This window comes from Ursus maritimus, unplaced genomic scaffold (genome assembly GCF_017311325.1).
Source record: "Ursus maritimus isolate PB19 unplaced genomic scaffold, ASM1731132v1 scaffold_7, whole genome shotgun sequence".
Classification (NCBI taxonomy): Eukaryota; Metazoa; Chordata; class Mammalia; order Carnivora; family Ursidae; genus Ursus; species Ursus maritimus.
The window spans coordinates 51,633,527-51,655,250 of record NW_024426885.1 but is presented as its reverse complement, the minus strand read 5'-3'; the positions used below and the strand labels follow the sequence as shown (position 1 = coordinate 51,655,250).

Genomic DNA, 21,724 nt, shown 5'->3' with positions numbered 1-21,724 from the left:
GGGGGGAGGCGGACAGGTGTGGCAGTGGGAATCCTGAGAACCAAGGGAGTTCGCACATTCGGGCAAGGGAGGAAGAAGCCTCAGAGACTGTCCCCCGCCCCCCCGCCTTCTTGCACCCTGTATGTGAAGCTTGCTTGAGTCAATCCGTTTCTACCTGCTTGAAACCTATGATCTTCCATGTGAGGGCTAGTTAGATATGAACGAGGTGAAGAGAGAGGGAGCCGGAGGAAAGGGTGAGATTTGGGATTGGGGCCAGTTTGTCGTCCATACCGCCCGGCCTTGAGTTCCAGGAGCATGAGACCTTTGATAAACTTTCCCCTCCCCTCCATCTCTTCCAGGGCAGCCATGAACTTCATCCAGTGTCTAGTGCATGTGAGTATCCACCCATTGCACAATATCTGACTGTACAGCCCTCTTGGAAAAGACTCAGGGGGCAGCCCCTCCCTGACCCTGCTGCAGGGCTGGCTCCCCCTTGCCTCCTCCTAGGCTCCTTGCTTACGTAATGCCACCTTTGTGATCTCCAGCAAACTGCGGTTGTCTGAATGGAGGAACATGTGTGTCCTACAAGTACTTCTCCAACATTCATCGATGCAGCTGCCCAAAGAAATTCCAAGGGGAACACTGTGAGATAGGTATGGGGATCCTGACTCTAACTGGGGAGGAAGGGGCACCAGAGATTTGGGGGCAGGAAGAGATGGGCGGGGTACAAGAGCAGGCGAGAGTTAGGAGTTGGAGGTGGAGCGGGGGACATCTTCATCCCTGTGTGAGACACACAGTCAAACACAAACACATACTGTTTCATGAATCTCTGGCTGCACAAATGTGGGATGGGGATGGAAGGAGACCCTATCTAGTGTTTTCTGCCAGGCCTGAAATCATGTGAGGCCTGACAGGATCTCTAAAATGCCTGTCTGAATTTCCTCTTCTTTCTAATATCTCTCATCCTCACATTCTTCCCTAGATACATCGACAACCTGCTATGAGGGGAATGGTCACTCTTACCGAGGGAAAGCCAACACCGATATCAACGGCCGGAACTGCCTGGCCTGGAACTCTCCCACCGTTCTTCTGAAACAGTACCATGCCCTCAGACCTGATGCCCTTCAGCTGGGCCTGGGCAAACACAATTACTGCAGGTGAGGTGGAGGCAGCAAAGACCCTCTCATAGCCCCACAGAAACACTTGTTACCATCCCCCGTGTTTCCAGAGTGCTGTCCATAGCATGAGAAAAGCAAGGCCTCTGGCTGAGTTTTCCCTGGAGGGGAAGGAGATGCATTCTGGGTTGGAATGACACCCTCCCCCCCTGTGTTCCCAGGAACCCAGACAACCAGAGAAGGCCATGGTGCTATGTGCAGGTTGGCCTAAAGCAGCTTGTCCGGGAGTGCATGGTGCAAGAATGCTCTTTTGGTGAGTGTCACTGACCTGTTTATGACAGTAGGGTGGAAGGGGACAATTTCATATGTCCCTTTATTCCATCACAGGAGGGTCGAGGAGGGAGGCCTGCCTGGCCTTGAAAAACTGGGAGGTTAGAGAACAAGAGAAGGACACTATCTTACTTGCCTCCCTGAGACATCCTTCTCTTTCTTCTCCAGGAAAAAATTCCCTCTCTCCTTCGGAAAAAGAGTTTCAGTGTGGCCAGAAGGCTCTGAGGCCTCGCTTTAAGATTGTTGGTGGAGAATTCACCACCATTGAGAACCAGCCTTGGTTTGCAGCCATCTATAGGAGGCACCGTGGAGGCTCTGTCACCTACCAGTGTGGTGGCAGCCTCATCAGTCCTTGCTGGGTGGCCAGCGCCACACACTGCTTCATGTAAGTCCTCTGTCTCTTCTCCCTGACCCTCCTGCCTTACCCCAAACACATCTCATTCTCCTTCCCAGCAAAGGATGCCACTTAAATTTACCCCCTTAGGCCCCTTCCATGCACTCCATGGCTTTGGGGGCAAGTCATGCTCTGAGGTCGCTGTGGAGGGGAAGTGACAAGATCTCATGAGATCAGACTATCTGACAAGCCTCCCCTCCCACAGTAACTACCAGAAGAAGGAGGACTACATTGTCTACCTGGGTCGGTCAAAGCGTAACTCCAAGACACCTGGGGAGGTGATGTTTGAAGTGGAAAAGCTCATCTTGCATGAGGACTATAATGCTGACAGCCTGGCTCACCACAATGATATTGGTGAGTGGAAAACCCTTACCTGCCATAATGATGATGGTTAGAGGAAGAGGGGTCCAAGAAGAGACACAAATGGGAGGTTGAGGTTGTAGGGGAACTGAAGATCCTGCTTTGTATAGCAAAGGGACATATGTGAGGGGCCTACTGCTCCTCCGCAGAGTCTTTGAATTTCCAAACATTTAGACTCCCCTAGATGGCAATGGCCCCATGAGTATAGGACGCGGGCTGGGAGGCCCCTTCTTTTGTTGGCTACAACTTCTGCCTGTCCCAGGATCTGGAACTTAGAGCATTGGGCTGAATTTAGCCCATTTACCTCAGCCACCCATACATCTGTATACAGCAGCCCTGGCTGGCCAAGCCCTATGTCAGCAGCTGGAACAAAGCCCTTGAGGCATGGGACAGGAGAGGCTTGTTTCAGGTAATAAGCTACCAGCAGACCTCCAGGATGATCTCTGACACTAAATGATTTAGGGATAGACATCCAGTCCTTCAGCATTTGGAGGGGAGAGATGGTGACCACCTGGTCAGGTAGAGATCTTTCCCCCTGACCTCTTCTGCTTCCCTCTTCCCCCAGCCTTGCTGAAGATCCGCTCCAACACGGGCCAGTGTGCACAGCCATCCAGGTCCATACAGACCATCTGCCTGCCTCCATCGGATGGCGATGCTCTTTTTGGCACAAGCTGTGAGATCGCTGGCTTCGGAAAAGAGAATACCAGTAAGTGACATTTGGGGCTGGCTGAGAGGGTCCTGGGGGAGTGTTGTAACCTGGAAGTAAGCTCAACTTGATCAAGAGAGGACTGTGGAGATAGCGATGGGAGCATTGTGGAGGTAGCAGATGGGTCCAGGGATGGAGTGGGGAGCACTGTTTAGGGAGTTATGTGCCATAAAGGTAAATAGATGGGGGGTAAGGGGCTATACATGGGGTAAAGGCTCAGATTTGGGTGGGAAAGAATAAAGGCTTTCCCTGGTAGGGACACTGTTTGGTCCCCTCCTGGCAGAGAGTCCCAGTAGGAAGGCTGGGCAGACACACCTTAGTGTAAACTTCTCTTTGTTTCCTCCGTCTAGCTGACTACCTCTATCCAGAGCAGCTGAAAATGACCGTCGTGAAGCTGGTTTCCCACCGGGAGTGTCAGCAGCCCCACTACTATGGCTCCGAAGTCACCACCAAAATGCTGTGTGCTGCTGACCCACAGTGGGAAACAGATTCCTGCCAGGTGAGAGTTCCAGCCTCTCTTCCTGTCACCCCCAAATCTCTCCTGGGCCTGTCCCTGCCAGCTTCGGGGAGCCTCTGTCCAGCCAAAGCCCCAGAAAGTCAGAATTAGGAGCTCAGGTCTTAGTTTAAATTAATCCTCATGTGTTTACCAGACATTTGTTGGTAGCCTGGCTCTGTGCTAGGCACTTCAGACTGGAGAAGGGAAGGGAACAAGACCATAAGAAAGAAGAAAACAATAGAAAACAATACAACTCAGTCCCAGGGTGTGGTATGGATTGTAAATGATCAGATGTTTGGGAGCGAGAGGTGAATACTAATTAGGTGGTCACAGAGGGAAGGCTTTAAAGAGAATGTGACTGGAGGAATTTGAGGAGGCGCAGGGAAGAAAGACCGTTCCAGTTGAAAGATACAAAAATGAGAATGAGCATGGCGTATTCCAGGATGGGGAGGAAAAGGGTCTGAGAATGTAGATGGAGTTGTGGTGGACGGCAGGGGATTTTAAACTTGATATGGTAGGAAATGGGGAGCCACTAAGGACTTTGATTCTAAGAAATACTTCTCTCTCTCTCTCTCATGACTGGGTGATTGGATCAGATGGCCCCCTCCTCCCTTTTCCGAGGGCTCACCTTCTGTGTCTTTGGCTTAACAGGGAGACTCCGGGGGCCCCCTGATTTGCTCTGTCCAAGGCCGCCTGACTCTGACTGGAATTGTGAGCTGGGGCAGTGGATGTGCCATGAAGGATAAGCCAGGCGTCTACACAAGGGTCTCAAAATTCCTGACCTGGATCAGCAGGCACACGGGGGAACAGAATGGTCGAACCCTCTGAGGCTCCCCAGGGAGCCAAGGGAAGAGAGGGGTACCACCCACTTCCATGCTGACTGTCGTTTTTGCAGGAGGACCGTCTGCATCAGCTCTGTATAAGGACGAACCTGAGGAAGACAGGCTCTTGCAGAGATGCTTTTGCTTGTCCCACCCACCAGGGTGAGCAACAATAGCTTGATCCTCAGATACAGGCCTGGGTGCTGAGTGCCCAGATCCCCTGGGGCCAGGACGGAGGGATGGCCCTGACCCAGGATGGTTATTGACCAGTTTTTTGTCTTTTTCTGAATGAAAGCCTCCTGGAGTGAAAAACGCCATTTCCTGTGCATGGGTAGAAGGAGAGCCAGCACCCCCAACAGTGGGCATTCATGAGGCCCACTGTTGGGAAATGAATAATTTCTCAATTAGGAAATAGAACAGAATCGAGGTCTCTTGAGGGAGCTTGGTCTCTTGGGGAGTGGAGACACTGACTTGAGGGAAGGGCTCTGACATTCCATGAATGTATCAGGAAATATTATATATGTGTGTATATGTTTGCACACTTGTGCACGGGCTGTGTCTGTGAGTAACAGCTGGTGTTCCTGTGTTTGACTGCAAGTCTAGATATTTCCCTAAACTGAGTGGACTATGATGCCACATAGAAGGGTCTGTCTGAAGAGGTCCTGGGTCACTCCTAGGGCCTCTTGGGTCTCTCATGTGATCATGCCTATGAATGCATCATTCTGGGGCATGGCATGTGACCAGCACTAAATTTTCAGTTTCACTTTTACATAGATGTTCTTTCTTGGCCAGTTATCCCTTCTGACCTTTCATCTGAGTTTATCCAATCCTCACTGGATGAGGTGAGGACCACTCCTATACACTGAATATTTAATAATTATATTCTGCTATTTTTATTTATATCTATTTTTGTAATTTTGAATAAAGGTCAATAAAATGTGATTTTTCTGAAGACTTTAGTTCTTTCTTAGTACTTGTATGGGAGGGAGTTGGGGAGGATAAAAAGTGGAAAATGATGATGGTGGCATCTACCCCAGAGTTCTTAAGGGCTGAATCTCTGGACTTAATGGGGCTTTGGAAAGTAGAGGCTAGAAGAGTTGTAGAATAAGTCCTCCATAGCACATAAGGTACAGTCTGGTGTGAAACTGCATATCAACTGTCAATTCCCTCCTTAGCCTGATGCCTTTGTACAGCGCACATCTTGTACAGCTGTACACAGTGATCCTCATAGGATAAGTCCCGCCATATTGTGTTCACTCTGCCCATAACAATCCTGGGGCTGACCTCAACCAAGGAGAATACCTGCATGAGTGAAAACTGCTGATCCAAAACCCAGCCCAGCTTGAGTGTGGCATTTAGGGAACGGAAAACAATTTCCCAACATCCGTGTGAGGGACTGGTGCTAAGTTTTCTGTGTGTTAATGGAGCTCATGATCAGTCACTGCTATCCCCAATATCAGGGGACTCAGAATCTAAAGCTAGGGTATCCTAATGGAGGTGACCACACATTTTGAACCAAACATCAATTTCTGAAGAACTGGGGTGTAGAAGGCAGGTGGGGAGGGGCGCCTGGGTGGCTCAGTTGGTCGAGCATCTGCCTTCGGCTCCAGTCATGATCCCAGGGTCGTGGGATCGAGCCTGGCATCGGGCTCCCTGCTCAGCGGGGAGTCTGCTTCTCTCTTTCCCACTGTTGCTCCCTCTGCTTGTGTTCTCTCTCTCTGTGTCAAGTAAATAAACACTTAAAAAAAAAAGAAGAAGAAGAAGAAGACAGGTGGGGAGATACAGCTGGACGCCAAAATGTTGGAGTTTCCAAGCCATGTTAATGGGTTTTGGCGGTGTTTCTTAACCAAGTCACCTGAGAACATTTTTAAAAATATATACATGTTGCTGCTCCACCCACAGAGATTATAATTCAGCTCAGGGCTGGTGCCAGGAATCGTGAGTTTAGAAAAGTTCCTCGGGTGTTTCTGATAAGCACTCCTGATTGAGATCCTTTGGGGACAACTGGCCAGATTATGTGAAGGGCCAAGTAATTTCAAGATATTGTCAGTATGTGTTCTCTGCATGAATAGTTTTTGGAATGGAGTTTGGGGGTGCAAATTCTGGGCTTCCTGTTCAGATGCTCCCTAGACCATGTGCGCCTGGAGGGCAGGGGCCCAGAGTATTCTGCTTTTAATCCCTGTAATCTAGCATGTCGTCTTATTTATTGTGCTACAGTGCATGGGTTATAGAGTTGGGTCGTCTGGACTAGAATCTTGGCTCTGACACTAGCTGTGTGACTTGGGAAAGACTCGTAACCTCTCTGTGCCCCAGTTTCCCCATCTGTAAAAAAGAGATAATAATGTTATAAGGAATGTTATAAGGATACATGAGTTCACAAATACTGGCACCTAGTAAAGGCAAAAAACGATGGCTGTTATTACAAAACTGTAAATTCTTACAGAATCGAGTGGGAGCCCCCTCCTCTCTTCTACCCAGGATTGCATTAGTGGGTTTTGTGGGAGCTGAAACTTGCCAGGAAAGAAAAGGCATGATGTGAAGCTAAGGGGCCCAGCCCAGGCTGAGTTGCTTCTCAGCCTCTGTGTCCCCCCCCCCCCCCCAGGGGCCAAGAAAGATCTTGTTCCAACATGAGCTGTTCCAGCATCAGGGCTCACAGACACTGAAAACAGGAAGTATGAGCCCCACCGGCTGGGTTGAGCAATGACACTGCTAACTCTTTTCAGATCATTTCCCAGCCACCACCCAGACCTGACACCCCCACCTCCCCACCACCGCAGCCCCAGCCACCACCAGCCACCAGCCCCGGTTGCTACCTCTTTCCTAATCTCTCTCAAGGCTATCCAGGGAACAGCCACTTCTCCAGCAATCGTGGCTCTAGATACTAACCTGGCACTCACTTTGGGATCTGCCTTCTTCTAGTCCTCACTATGTACGGGGCACTGTGTTTTGTTTTTGTTTTCTTGTTTTGTTTTCTAAGTAAATTCTATGCCCAACATGGGGCTTGAAATTATGACCCCTAGCTCAAGAGTCACATGCTCTACTGAGCCAGCCAGGTCCCCTGTAATGGACACTGTGTTAAGTTCTTCATATGTGATCTGATTTAATTCTCACAACAGTCCTATGAGGAAGGTGCTATCATTACCCCATTTTAAGTTGAGAAAATGGAAGCGCAGAGGGAGATTGAGTGATTTGCCCAAGGCATCACATCTGGTAAGTGGCAGAGCCAGGGTTCAGCTGGCTTCAAGAGGACACAGGCCCAGCACTGTGACACGTGACCTCCCAGCAGGGCCCAACCTGGGAAAAGGAGAACAGGCCCCCTTTCAAGCTCCCTACTTTGGAGATGCTGGGTTTCTAGGCTAAGTGTATCAGAATTTCCACCCCTGCCTATACGATATTTTATAAAACATTATGTATTATATTATATATTATACTATATTATATATTATAACTCTTTCTTCTTTAAAGATTCCCAAGCCATGTGAGGAGACCATACTCAGTCACCAGCTTCAAAGTAAAATTTCACTCTTCTCAAGCTAACCTCATCCTTTTCTGCTGAAACCTGATTTCATTGAAGTGGTTTCCGTTTTCACCAGAACTCCTCCTTCTGAAATATTCTGTGGCCCATTCTTTTTTTTTTTTTTTTAAGATTTTATTTATTTAGTTGACAGAGAACGACGGCCAGCGAGAGAGGGAACACAAGCAAGGGGAGTGGGAGAGGAAGAAGCAGGCTCATAGCGGAGGAGCCTGATGTGGGGCTCGATCCCAGAACGCCGGGATCACGCCCTGAGCCTAAGGCAGACGCTTAACGACTGCGCCACCCAGGCGCCCCATCTGTGGCCCATTCTATCACGAGGACTCAACTTGATTTCCACTTATGCCAACCATCCACGACAACCACACACCTCACCTACCCTCCACGCTCACTCCCAGCGTGTCCATCTTCCTCCTCAGCAGCAAACATTTGAACTTTCCATTTAAATCAGACACAGTGGGAGAAGTTGCTGAGGTGTTTTTAAAAAAACAGTACTATTGAGAAATAATTCATATACAATTCACCCCCTTAAAGTGAACAACTTAATGAATTTTATATTCACAGAGGTGTGCAACCATCACCACAACCAATTCTAGAACATTTTTAGCACCTCAAAAAGAAACCCCATACTCATTGGCTGTCGCTCCCTTTTTCTCCCCATCCCTTCAATCCCCTAATCTGCTTTCTATCTCTATGGGTTTGCCTACACTGGACATTTCATACAACTGGAACCATATAATATGTGGTCTTTTGTGACTGACTTCTTTTGCTTGTCATAATGTTTTCCAGTTTCATTGATGTACTGCGTATCAGGACTGTTGCTGAGTTTTAAATAGCAAACTGGGAGAAAAGATGGTCTAGGCCCCCTTCTGACCTTGCAGTCCCATTGAGAGTCATTCAACAAATTAAAGACAATTAAGTACCTGGACACTAGGCATTATTTTAGATGCTGGGGTACAGGATGAATGGGACATAGTCCTAGTCCTCAAGGAACTCACAACTTTGCGAAGGAGACAGAACCAAGTCCACAATTCAGTGTGATAAATGCTATAATAAAGTATGTATAAAGTGCATGGAAGACTTTATAGAGGAGGTGATATTTTACCTGGGCCTATAAAGATGCAAAGAAATTTGCCAAACCAGGAGAAAGGCATTCTAGGCAGAGGGAAGATCATGAAGACATGAAAAGGCAAGGCAGTCTCAAGAAATGATGACTAGGGGTGCCTGGCTGGCTCAGTCATTGGGGTTCTGATCTTGATCTCGGGGTCGTGAGTTCAAGCCCCATGTTGAGCATAGAGATTACTTTTAAAAAAGGAAGAAATGATGAATAAACTGCTGTGCTAGAAAAAAGAGTTTGGGGGTTGGCAATGAGCAGGCAGAGAACAGCGGGGGAAGGAGCTGGTGGGATCCAGTTGGTGAGGAACCTTAGGCAGGGCTGATAATCAGTAGCCATCATGAAATAACTACTGTTCCAATATGTCCTCCTGCCACCTAGCCTCTTTCCACTTCATGATCCAGCAACCATAGGGTTAAAGCTGGGCAGAGTGCTCCCTAACAGGAGCCTCTGAGACCCTCCCTCTCCAGCTGCCATCCAAGTGTTGGTACTCTGAAGTCCTACTAGTTAAATATTTTGATATCACCTCTTGCCCTCAGGGACTATTTTTCAAAATCCAGAAAGTTAATTAAGGTCAAAGAGCCATAGAAAGTTCTTTTTTTCCCCTTTGAATAAAAATTTTCACCCAAATAGGGGCACCTGGGTGGCTCAGTCAGTCAAATGTTGGACTCTTGATTTTGGCTCAGGTCATGACCTCAGGGTTGTGGGATAGAGCCCTCTGTTGGGCTCTGTACTCAGCAGGGAATCTTCCTGGAATTCTCTCTCTCCCTCTGTCCCTCCCCTCCCCCAGAATAAATGGATGGATCTTAAAAAAAAAAATTCCACCCAATTATAAAACTGTAAGAATATATTACTTCCATAGCATGTCATAGTTGTTCTTAACATCTCTGGTTTCTTGTGTCTCCTTTGCAATCAACATCCTCTACTTGGCCCTAAATATTGGGTTCCCTAAGGCCTCATCCTAGACCTTCTCCTCTTCCCATCCTAAACTTTCTCTCACACAGTCTCATTCATACCCAGGCTTAAATTACCACCAATAAATAGGTGACTTGCAAATGCTTATTTCCAGCCAGACCTACCCTTATTTTCTGTTGTCTACTTGACACCCCCTTTTGTCTGTCACAGGGCACCTCAAACTCAACCTGCCCCAAATTGGCCCTGTCTTCCGGCCCCAACCTGGTGGACTTCTTCTATCACTCTCCGTCTCAGGTGACGGCACCACCTCCATTCATATCCAGAAACCTAGGAGTCATCCTGATGCTTCTCTCCTCTACCTCCCCTCATCCCATCCTGGCAATTTGCCTCATAGCTCTCGAAATCATCCATTTCTCTCCATTTGCTCCACCACCATTTATTGAGCCACCATCTACTTCTGCTTGGACTACCACAATAGCTTCCCAGCTGGCCTCCCCCATTGACTCTATCCCTACCCCCACTTCCTCCCTCACCCCCAATGCATTCTGGAGAAATCTTTTGAAAATTCAAGTGTGCCTAATGGCTCCCATTGCGTCTGGCTGGCTATCTGGGGCAACATCTGGCCCCTATTTCCCTCTCCAGTTCCACCTGGCACCAGCCTCTCCAGTCTTGCCCTACTGCACCATTCTCTTACTCATCAGTCCCTCTCTTTCCACGGGGCCCTTGTTCATGATGTTTCCTCTGCCTGGGACTTTCTTTGACTAATTAAGTTTTTCCTTGTGCTTCAGAGATCATTTCCTCAAGGGAGTCTTTGCTGGGCTGCCTATATTTATGTAAGATCCCTCTGTTTTGTCTATGGTCTCATGATAAGTACCACCTCTTTGATGCACTTATAATTGCTGCAAGTCCTACCTTTGCTGCATCAGTATTTGATTAGTGTTTGCTTTTTCATCAAATTATAACCTCCATGAGGGACAAGATGTTTTTGATCACTACTGTAACCCTAGCACCTAGCACGATGACTAGAATATGGCAGACATTTAATAAGTCTTTATTGAATGAATGCATTCTGATGTATTTCTTTCCTTTTTTCCCTATCTGCTTCTTTTTTACAGAGTTGTGTTCACAGCTTATATATAATTTTTTGTATCTTGTCCTTTTCCTTTGAGTATTTTGTCATAAGCCTTTTCCTACGGTGTTACAAATACTGCCAAGCCTTGTATGTACAATGTAGCTAATAACACTTATCCAACCTACCTTTCTGGATTCAGGCATCATAGATAAAGTATGTGAAAGTTCTTTGTAAACTGTATATACATATGAGGCAGTATTATTTGCATGTAAAAGGAAACGTATTTGCCCTCCCCACCCTTGCCACCATACTCCTTTCCTTTCCTTTTTTTTTTTTTTTTTTTTTTTTTTTGGTGCCCTTGTTCTGTCTGATCACCTAGTTAAAGTCTAAAATAACTCATTAACTTTTATATGCTACCAGCCCAAGGACATTTGCGTTTTTTAAAAGCACTTCTAAAAGGACACTCAGGCCAAGTTGATGAGGTTTAGTGGGGTAGGAGGGGACTCAGGATATTCATTGATTCATTGCTTCATCTTTCATCCATTTAACAAACACTTGTTGAGAGTTGCTTGTAGGCCTGGCACTGTGCTGTGTACTGGGTGTGGAGGTGAAAGCCCTGGTCTCAGCTTCAGGGGGATAAAAGATCATGTGGGGAAACAGACAAGCAAACGAATGGAGTACAGTGAGAGCATAGTTATGAGGAAGATGTGCAAGATGGTCATGGACAACTAAGAGTGGAGTCTTGGAGGGCAAATATGGAAGGGAGAAATGACAATCTGAGCAGAGGACACAGCATGTGCAAGAGTGAAGAGGAAGGAGGGGCGCCTGGGTGGCACAGCGGTTAAGCGTCTGCGTCGGCTCAGGGCGTGATCCTGGCGTTATGGGATCGAGCCCCACATCAGGCTCCTCCGCTATGAGCCTGCTTCTTCCTCTCCCACTCCCCCTGCTTGTGTTCCCTCTCTCGCTGGCTGTCTCTATCTCTGTCGAATGAATAAATAAAATCTTAAAAAAAAAAAAGAGTGAAGAGGAAGGAGAAAGCAAGGGGACACTCAAGGAACTGCAGGTGGTTCAAGCGGCTGGGGTATAAAGCCAGTTTGTGGAGAGTTAGTAAAAAATTTGAAGTATGTGACAGCAGTGTGAACGATGGATTAAAAGAAGATTCTTAGCCTAGATGGTATTATGGACAAGGAAAGCCGGTTCAGAGACCACTACGCTGAGCCAAGTGGGAACTGAGGAGGGTCTGAACCAGGGCGGTGGCAGTGGGGTGTGAGGAGAATGTGCAGATATGTGAGATTTTGTGAAGAGAGGATTAACTTGGTGCATGGCTGGGGGCGTGGAAGGAGAAGGAGGTATCACGTGGCTTAGTCTCCTGCCTTCAGACAGGTAAGATGCTGCATAATTTTATAGCTGAAGTTCTACCATAAGTGATTTCCCTAAAGCCATATCTAGTAAGTAGTTGAACGAACTAGAGTTATTACTGGTGGAATTTGGGGGATCAGTATCTATAGGGCAGGCTAGACCTGCTGAGGCCTCTGTGACTCTGTCCACCCAACTAGAGAACTTCCTGATCACCAAAATCACTAAGTAGTGACGTTACCCAAACCTGCAGGCATTGATGTTCATTGCCTAAACATCCCAAGTCTGTTCAGCCCTGTGACTGTGGTTCTGACTCCAGAAACTTCTCCAAAACCTCCAGTCCCGTGATGCACTGTCAGAGAGTTAGTAGATGGCCTTGTGGTATATATAAGGGGATATGCAGACTAGAACTAGCTGTCTGCCCTCTGGCTTCCTGAAACTGAGACGTGACTTCTGGTGTTTGAGCAGGTCATGTACACTTAGCACATAGCCAAGTTCTGCATGCAGAGTGTGAAAATAAAGTGCATTTTGTAAGAACTTTGGCTGGTTGGGTTTCCAGCCCAATCCTTCCAACCCCCTACCAGTTGTGGCCTGCCAGTGCCTTTAATTTTTCATTCCCTCTTAAGAAAAAGGACAGGGAATGACTTTCCTCTCCCACCTGGCTCTTTCCACTTTTGCTTTTTGGTCTCTTTAGCACTCCTCTTCAGAGCATGTGTATAAGCTGAGGTCAATATCACTGGTGAGAGGGACTCTATAGTCTCAGCTTGGCTTTTCCTCTCATTACTTTGGTGACAAAGGTGACCTTAGATTTTCTCTTATAACTCACTATACCTGCATAACCTTTACCATCCCAGGCTGAGAGGCTCTGCCAGGGAAGCTCTAAGCCCTTGACTCCCAGTGGGGCCGAACGTATATGTGGAGTTAACAGCTATTGATCATATCACTTTTATTTTCCACTGGAATTTGGCTACCATCCCTGGCCTTGGAGACCTGTTAGATTTATGCCAGGATGCCCCTCTGGTGAGCTTACCAGAAGTCCTCTGATAGCCCTTCTTGTAGCCCCCTCAAGTCAAGACTCGCTTGGCCACTTGCCTTGGCCCTTTCTTTCTACTTGGCTAGACTCTTTCATGGCTGAGAGAATCAGGAGAAAGGATGGAAAGGGGCACACGGTGAGATAAACACTTTGCTTAGAACATCACTCTAAAGTGGTGGTTCTCTGGGGGTGCCTGGCTGGCTCAGTTGGTGGAACATGGGACTCCTGATCTTGGGGTTGTGAGTTTAAGTTCAAGCCCCATGTTGGGCATATAGCTTATTTTAAAGAACAGACAAAGTGGTGGTCCTCCAAGTATGGTTCTCAAATCAGCAACTTCAGTATCACCCGGCAATTGTTAGAAATGCAAATTATCAGGCCCTACCCAAGACCAACTGAATCATAAACTCTAGAGATGGAGCCCAACCATCTGAGTTTTAGGAAGCCCTGCAGGTGATTCTGTTACATACCCAAGTCTGAGAATCACTGATCTAAGGCATTGATTCTCAGACTGCAGTATAAACCCAAACCACCTGGGGAGCTTGTTAACCATAACCTGGTTAAACAAACCCCGACTGGTGTCTGGGAAACTGTATTTTTAGCAAGCTCCCTAGGTGATTCTGATATTCATCAAAGATTGAGAATCATTGATCTAAGGAATTCATCTTATCAATTACTGAGTCTCTTGGGGAGAGAGCAGACAGAAGGCTGCAGAAATGTTTCTTAAAGTTCCAAATGTCACCTGCATCTGACCCTCTGGGGAGCTTGTTAGAAGAGTAGGATCTGCTATCTGAGTATTGAAGCAGACTCTCTGGGCCTGAGGCCCTGGCATTTACATGCAGAGTTCTCTAGGTAATTCTTATGTATGTGAAAGTTTGATAACCCTGGAGCAACAAGTTGGCAGGTGTTCTCAATGATAGTATGCACATTAGAATCACCTGGTAGCTTTAATAATGACATACCTGACGGTCTGCTTTAACCCATCTGGGCTGGGGCTTCAGTATTTTTACAAGTCTTCCCCCTCCCCCAGGCCCACCCCATCCAGCCACATCCACATGATTTTAATCTATTGTTAGGGTTAAACCATCCAGTTAAAGGATAATGCATATCTGGGAAGGGTCAGGAAACAGGAGAATGTGAAGGAGTGCCAAGGAAACAGTTGGTGGAAGCCTGGGGGGCAGGGGCGGAAATTAGTTATAAATGTCAAGTTGGAAGTCTAGAGGAGATAGAAAGGTGGAAAGTGCCTGAGGTGAAGAGTGAGTAGGTTGGCTTGAGCGGTATGGAGCTTGGTGAATGAAGAGGGTTAGTGTGTTAGTATCCTACTGCTGCTGCAACAGATTACCACGATTTAGTGATTTAAAAGAACACAAAGTTATTGTTTCACAGTTCTTGAGGTCAGAAGTCCAAAATGAGTCAGCAGGGCTGCGTTCCTTCTGGAGGCTCTAGGTGAGCAGAATCCATTTCTTTGCTTTTCCCAGCTCCTAGAGGCTGCCTACGTTCCCTGGCTCATGACTGCACATCATTCCAATCTTTCCATCTGTCGTCACATCTCCTTCTCTCACTCTGACCCTCCTGTTTCCCTCCTGTTTCCCTCTTATAAGAATCCCCTTACACACTGTGATTACCCAGATCATCTAGAATAATCTCCCCATCTCAAAATCCTTAACTTCATCACATCTGCAAAGTCCCTTTTGTCATGTAAGCTAACATCTTCACAGATTCCAGGGATTAAGATGTGGATATTTTTGAGAGTCATTACTCAGCCTACCAGAGTCTGCCCTCTGGGCCCCAAAGACTCACATTTACCTCATATACAAAATACATTCACTCCATTCCAATCTCTCGCAAAACCTCAATCCATTAGAGAATCAACTCAAAGTCTAAAATCTGATCTAAATCTCATCAGCTCAAAATCCTCACATCTCACCATCTAGATATTCTAAATAAGATACGGTGAGACACTGGATACAATCCACCCTAAGGACCATTTTCTCTCCATCTGTGAACCTGTAAAACTGAAGAAACAAGTTATCAGCTTCAAGGGATAGGCACTGAATAATAGTTCTAGACATTCTCACTCAAAAAAGGGAGAAAATGGGAGGAAAAAAGAAGTCACCAGTCCTAAGAAATTCCAAAATATAGCTGGGCAAACTCTTTTAGGTTTCAAGGCCTGGGAATAATCTTCTGTGGCTCGAGACTCTAACCTCTGGGCTTACCTTTTTCTTGGAGGGTAATTCTGTTTGCAGCTGAGTAATTTTATCATCTTGTTTCTTGCCCATAGAATGTTGGGAGTCTGTCATCCTTCCCTCATTTTATTTTTTCTCTGTCCCCTTCAGTCCAGGTTGACAGTGTTTCTGCTGGTATAAAATTAACAAGAACCTTGTGGGTCTCCAATGTATGTCACAAGCATTGACTTCATTAGACAAAAGGCTCCTCCACAGACTTTTCCTAGATGATCCCACCTCTATTTCTGGATTCTGCTGAGATGGTTGTGGGGATTCATGAGTCACATGCCTAGTATTTTCGAAGAGTCCTCTGTGTAAATGAATACCTTTTGATCCTTTCAAGGCATTAACAACAGGTTGTCTAGTCACACCTTTGGCTTTCTCTCCAGAGTATTCCTTTCTGACAGTGAATCTCCTAATTTTAGCATCCTTTCCAACCGGATAGGCTGAGAATTCCCCAAATTACTAGTACTGCTTCCTTTTTGCTCATAGTTCTTCCCTCAATTTATATCCTTCTCTCACATTTTACCATAAAGAACAAAAATAAGCCAGGTTGCATCTTCAGTACTTTGCTTGGAAATCTCCCAAGCTAAATACCCAAGTTCATTCCTCAGAAGTTCTGCTTTCTATATAACTGAAGGATACAATTCAGATAAGTTTTCTACCACTATATAACAGAGACCCCTCCTCTCTGTCCTCCAGGTTTCAATAAAATATTCCTCACTTCTAAGCCCTCACCAGCATTACCTTTAATGTTCGTATTTTTACTAACATTCTGTTTATGACGACTTAGGTATTCTCTAAGAAAACATAGGTTTTCCTCACTGTGCTCCTCGCTTCCTTCTCATTCCACACTAGCAGAGTTTTTAACATCCATAATTCTACTAACAAGTCTGTTCAAGGCAACCTAGAGTTCTTCTATCATTCTTCTTAAAATTCTGCCATCCACTGCCTACTGCCCAATTCCAAAGCCACTTGGTTTTTAAAGTATTTGTTATATCAGCACCCTACTCCTAGTACCAAAATCTGTATTAGTTTCTACTGTTGCTGTAGCAAAGGACCACAAACTTAGTGGCTTAAAATAACACAGATGTATTATTTTATTGTTCTAGAAGTCAAAAGTCCAAAATGAGTCAGCAGGACCAGAGCTCTAGGCAGAATGTTTTCTTGCTTCTTCCAGCTTCTAAAGGCTGCCTGCATTCCTTGGCTCATGGTCCCGTATCACTCTGACCTCTGTTTCCATGATGACATCTCCTCTTCTCACTCTGGTTCCTCTGTTTCCCTCTTACAAGGAGCTTTGTGATGACATTGGGCCCACCCAGATAATCCAGGATAATATCCTCATCTCAAGATCCTTAACTCAACTGCATCTGCAAAGTCTCCTTTGCCATGTAAGGTGGGATTCGTAAGTCCCAGGGATTAGGATGTGGACATCTTTGGGAGGTTATTATTTAGCCCACTACAGTTAGTACAGCTTAATAGGAGTGGAAACAGTTGCTATAGACACAGTGAAAGTCAAGCCAAGGTGAAGTTTCCCAGGATAGAGTCCAGCCTCTCCCAGGGTTTGGTTGGTTACCTCTGGCCAGTTCCAGGAAGCCCTGGCATGGTTGAAATGTTTGGTCAGGTGCTGAGGCTACTTTGGGATCAGTATGCATATTGGTACCCCTTAGGCCCTGGACTTTCTCTTCAATTCAGAGAGAGGAAAAGGCAAATAGCATTTGTTGAAGGCCCACCAAGTGCCTGGGACTCTAGGGCCCTTTACCCCTGCCCTCTCAGGAAGGTTGTGGCTTTACCCACTGAGGTGCTGGTTGCTGCAGGTCAGGATGGCTGGTTCCCCATGGGTGGAAGGGGATCAGAGGGAGAAAGGAAAAGGTGTTAGACAAGCAAAGGATCCTAAGGCCTTGCCCTTGACCTGGAACACCGAAGTTCTTCACAGAACAGCATGGGTTCTTAGCATCCAGGGTCAGACTTGTAGTGGTGCCCGCAACCCCAACGGCTAACGTCTTTCCTGGGCAAGCAGATGTGTCATGTTGGAGAGCACCTCTCCCTCACTGGCACCTGTGTGGTGACTCAGACCCCCAGGTAAAGCCCAACCCCATGGGAAATGACTAAGCATTGAAGTTTGCTTCCTCTTACTGGGGAGGAAGGAGGAAGCCTGAAGCTGGGCCTAACCCTCCCTCTCCCTCAAATTTCTCAAGATAGTGAGGGAGAGGGTGAGGCTTTGCAGGTGACAGTGCTCCAGGGGATGTCCCCTGGAGTGTCCCCACAGCTTCTGCTTTTATTCTGGGTATGTGTATGTATGTGCGTGTGTGTGTCTGTGTGTAGTTAGTCTAGGAGATTAGATCTGATAGATCCCAGACTTCCCCTTTGCTGTATGTCACCTCTGCCCTCTGCCACCTCCTACCTTGCTGCCTTTGAAGAGGGTCAAAAGTTTGTTTCCCACCCCACACAACCATTTTCTTGAATATAGAAAGTGGGATTTGGGGAATGGGGAGAACTCATGTTGGCTGCCTGGACTGGAGTCCTGACAGTGGGGTAGCACATAGGAAAGCCTGGTACTAAATTACAAAGGCTCCATGTAAAGTACATAGTGGGACATCAATGGAAGGCTGGATGGTACTATAGTGGCCTCCAGGTAGGGAGACTAGGTAGCTGGAGGATGGGAAAAGGAGCCTTACTTTTCTCCATATACCTTTTATTTTTAAAGATTTTATTTATTTATTTGAGAGAGAGAGAGAGAGAGCGTACAAGCAGGAGGGGCAGAGGGAGAGGGAGAGAGAGAATATCAAGCAGACTCCCTGCTGAGTGTGAATCCCAACACAGGGTTTGCTCCCCAGACCCTGAGATCATGACCTGAGCCGAAACCAAGAGTTGGATGCTCAACCAACTGCACCACACAGGCGCCCCCTCTATACCTTCTGCTAACTCGAATTTTGTTCCATTTTCAAATACTACCTATTGAAATGGAAAGAATAATACATGGTTATCTGTGAAGGAAGAGGAAAAGCTTTTTCCGTATTAGTGCTGAAGCAGTTCATCAAGTTGGCCATTGACTGCAACACATTACAAAGTCCCTGTTGGGCGTCAGGTCCGGAGCTAGGTTCTGGAGACTCCGCGTAGAGCAACACAGCATCCCTTGCCTCACAGAGATCCCAGTCAGGAGAGGAGTTCGGAGAACCGGGCAATGACCAGGCGAGTGTCAGAAGCTCGATGATGGGAGTCGCAAAGGAGGCTCCTCTGCCTTGACTTGGGAGGTGCAGCCTTTCTGGACTTGGTGCTTCCCACACTGAGACTTGAAAGGTATGTAGCCGTTAGCCAGGGGAGGGGAGGAGAGTACCAGGCATAAGGAGCAACATACATGCATTACAAGGACCACAGGGGCCATAAAAAGGTTGGCTGCTTCCCTGGAATGGCAAGCAGTCAGTAGGTCTGGAGTGTTGAGTTGGAGGCAATGTTGAAGAAATGAAGTTTGAGAGGGAAGGTCGGAATGAAATGTTTTGAAATGTTTTATAACGTGGTTTAAAGTCAGTTAGTGGTCACCCTGAAAGCAGGTGTTGAGCCCTGGGGGACAGAGGTAAATAATAACCCACAGGTCTTGGAATGCTCTTTTGTGCCAAGCACTTTAATCTATTTACATGAGTTACTTCATTTAACCCTCCCAACAAGCCTATGAGATATTTATTATCATTTTGTCTCTCTTTTATGAGGAAATTGAGGATCAGAGAGGTTAAATTCAGCCAGAAATATTATAGGGTCATATAGGAAATAGGATAGATTCTAAGCATACAGCTAGCCCAGGGCAGAACAGGGGTCTCACCCAGGCACTCAGTCTGCCATGCTATCTCCTCATTCATATAGAGCAGTGGTTCTCAACAGGGAGTGGTGATTTTGCCCCTCTGGAGACATTTGGAAGTTTCTGGAAATAGTTTTGGTTGTCACAACTGGGGAGATGCTACTGGCATCTAGTGGGTAACTTGCATCCTTCAATGCACAGGACAGCAGTGCACAGCAAAGAATTATCCGGCCCCAAATGTCAATAGTGCCAAGGTTGAGAAATCCTGAGACTGAGAATAAGCCATCAAGGGCAGGCACAGGGAGGTAGCCAGAAGGTGAGTGTGAGACTTTTGGAAGAGATATTTTTAAAAGGCCTTGAACATACTGTACTCACAGTAGCAAGAGGCAGGGGTCAGCTACAACAAAGCCTGGGATGGGTTTGGTACATCTTTTTCCCAGCGTGCTTCTGCCGCCCCAGAGCACCAGCCTTAAGAGCTCGGAGACAGTCATTAATGAGTGATCCTGAGTTACCCAGAGCTAACTCTGAAGAGTTTACTGACACCTAACAGACTCAAGACTGCTAAGGGGATGGCCACCTCCTCACTAGCATATTCTGACGGGCTGAAGCTCCCAGATCTGGTCCTATCGATACATGGTAACTGAGCCCCAATTTTTTTTTTTTTTTTACCAATCTGTAATTTTAAAGAATGATAACATCCAGCAGCAGCCAGAGACCAGAGATACAAAAAATATATTGGAAGTCCTTATTGCCTCAATTTGCTGTTCTTACAAATCCCTTAGTTCCCTTCCACCTAGGTCAGGAGAGAACATTATGTGGGTTAGCTGCCTAATCACTGATTTAACACACCAGCCAGAAGCATTCACTTACCTTTCTACCTGTCAACTCTAGAATGGGTGTGTGTCTTTCTAGGAGGCATATAAAAGCTCACAGGATGGGGCAAAATGTTGCCTTAGTTTCCAGGATTTTTATGTTGGGTACATGGACTCCCGAGTGCTTTAAATTCTGCGTATCTCTTGATTTCTGATCTTTAGCTGAACTTTTAACTGCTTCCCTCCTTGTTCTTGTCTGGCTCTCTGGTTTGACTCTTGACATGTGTCTCTCCTAACTGGGTTTTCTAGCAGGCCCTGTCCCTGTCCCAGGCCCACATGAGTCATCAAAGTCTTGCCTCAGTCTGCCCTATTCCAGTTTTTTGTCTTGGCCACAGTATTAGCCCTGAAAATAAGAAAAAACTATCCCTAGGACCTAGGATCTAAGAGCTTTCGGGAAGATCCACCTTTTCCTACATCTAGGAGTCCACTGTTAGAGAGTCAAATTCTTCTAAACATCTCGTGTGTCCACATGGAAATTTCGTGAGGTATTAATAGATATGAAGTGGAACAAAGCATTTTGTAGCCAAATAAATTTGGGGAATGCTCTAAGTTTAGTTTCTTGGCTACAAGGCTTCTCAGAGCCTTGAAATGCTATGGATGGGATAAACATCCAGTAGTGGGGACTGACGCAGTTCACAATCCAGTATCCAAAACCCTTGTGGCCAGATGTATTCAGAATTCGGAATTTTTCATATTTTAATAATATAGTGAATATGCTGTTTATTCCATAGCATCCCCAGCAGAGTGGAGCAGGCTCTGTAGTCATATACTTCCGCTGCAAAACATATGGACAGTCACACCAAGTAGGTTAAATAAAGAATCTGAAAAGCTACACATCATTTAGGTCAGCTTTTACCCCTGAGTGGTGAAAACCTTTGTTTTCAGGACTTTTTTCGACTTCAACATTGTGAATAAATGATCATGGATATATATACATATATATATACATATATATACACACACACATATATATATGTATGTATATATATTTACACATATATATGTAAATAAGGTCCCCCCAACATATTTGACCACAGACCCCATTTTCCAAAAGCATCCAGCAGGACTAGTCTTGCATAGACTCTTTAGGATACCCTGAGCTATTAGTCTGTAATACAACCTTCCCAGGACAGGGAACACACTGGGGTCCTAGGCGGTCATTCACATTAGCCCTAACATTTCCCATGCCAACCAGATGAGATGGGGATTCTGACAGCTGAACAAGGAGGAAGAGGTTGAAAGTGTTGAGCACCAGAGCAGGAACCACAGATCTTTGGGGGGGGGGCAAGGTGTGGGGGTTCATGGTTCTCAGCCTCCAGGTCCCAGGTGAGAAAAGGGACAGACAAGCAGCACTGTGGAAATACAGGTTGTCGTTTTCTCTTCAACTGCAAAAGGTTGTTGTTCTGAGTGTTGCTGAGGAGAAGAGGCCCAGGGCACTCTGAGGGCAAGATGCTAGGTCTCTGGGAAGATGACTTCCTGTTGTTCAGGCCTCATGTCCCAGCCCGGAGCGGAGGTGGGGTGGGTGGGGTGGGCTGCAGGCCTGAGGCCAGTGTCCCCTGGGTAAGAAGGAGGATGTTGGATTCCTGGAGAATTTCCAGGAAGACTTCCTGCCCT

The 21,724-nt window shown here is 46.5% G+C and overlaps 1 protein-coding gene across 1 annotated transcript in view; it reads left to right on the top strand.

Annotated features, from left to right (window-relative positions):
* Nucleotides 1–5,150, top strand: part of PLAU (plasminogen activator, urokinase) — a 6,982-nt gene extending 1,832 nt beyond the window's left edge. Inside the window, exons 5-11 of the mRNA XM_040624603.1 lie at nucleotides 962–1,136; nucleotides 1,316–1,407; nucleotides 1,593–1,809; nucleotides 2,024–2,172; nucleotides 2,744–2,884; nucleotides 3,235–3,383; nucleotides 4,032–5,150. Of these exons, the coding sequence (XP_040480537.1) occupies nucleotides 962–1,136; nucleotides 1,316–1,407; nucleotides 1,593–1,809; nucleotides 2,024–2,172; nucleotides 2,744–2,884; nucleotides 3,235–3,383; nucleotides 4,032–4,208 (1,100 nt within the window). The 3' untranslated portion in view covers nucleotides 4,209–5,150. The remainder of the gene's footprint in view (nucleotides 1–961; nucleotides 1,137–1,315; nucleotides 1,408–1,592; nucleotides 1,810–2,023; nucleotides 2,173–2,743; nucleotides 2,885–3,234; nucleotides 3,384–4,031) is intronic.
* The last annotated feature ends 16,574 nt before the right edge of the window (nucleotides 5,151–21,724 follow it).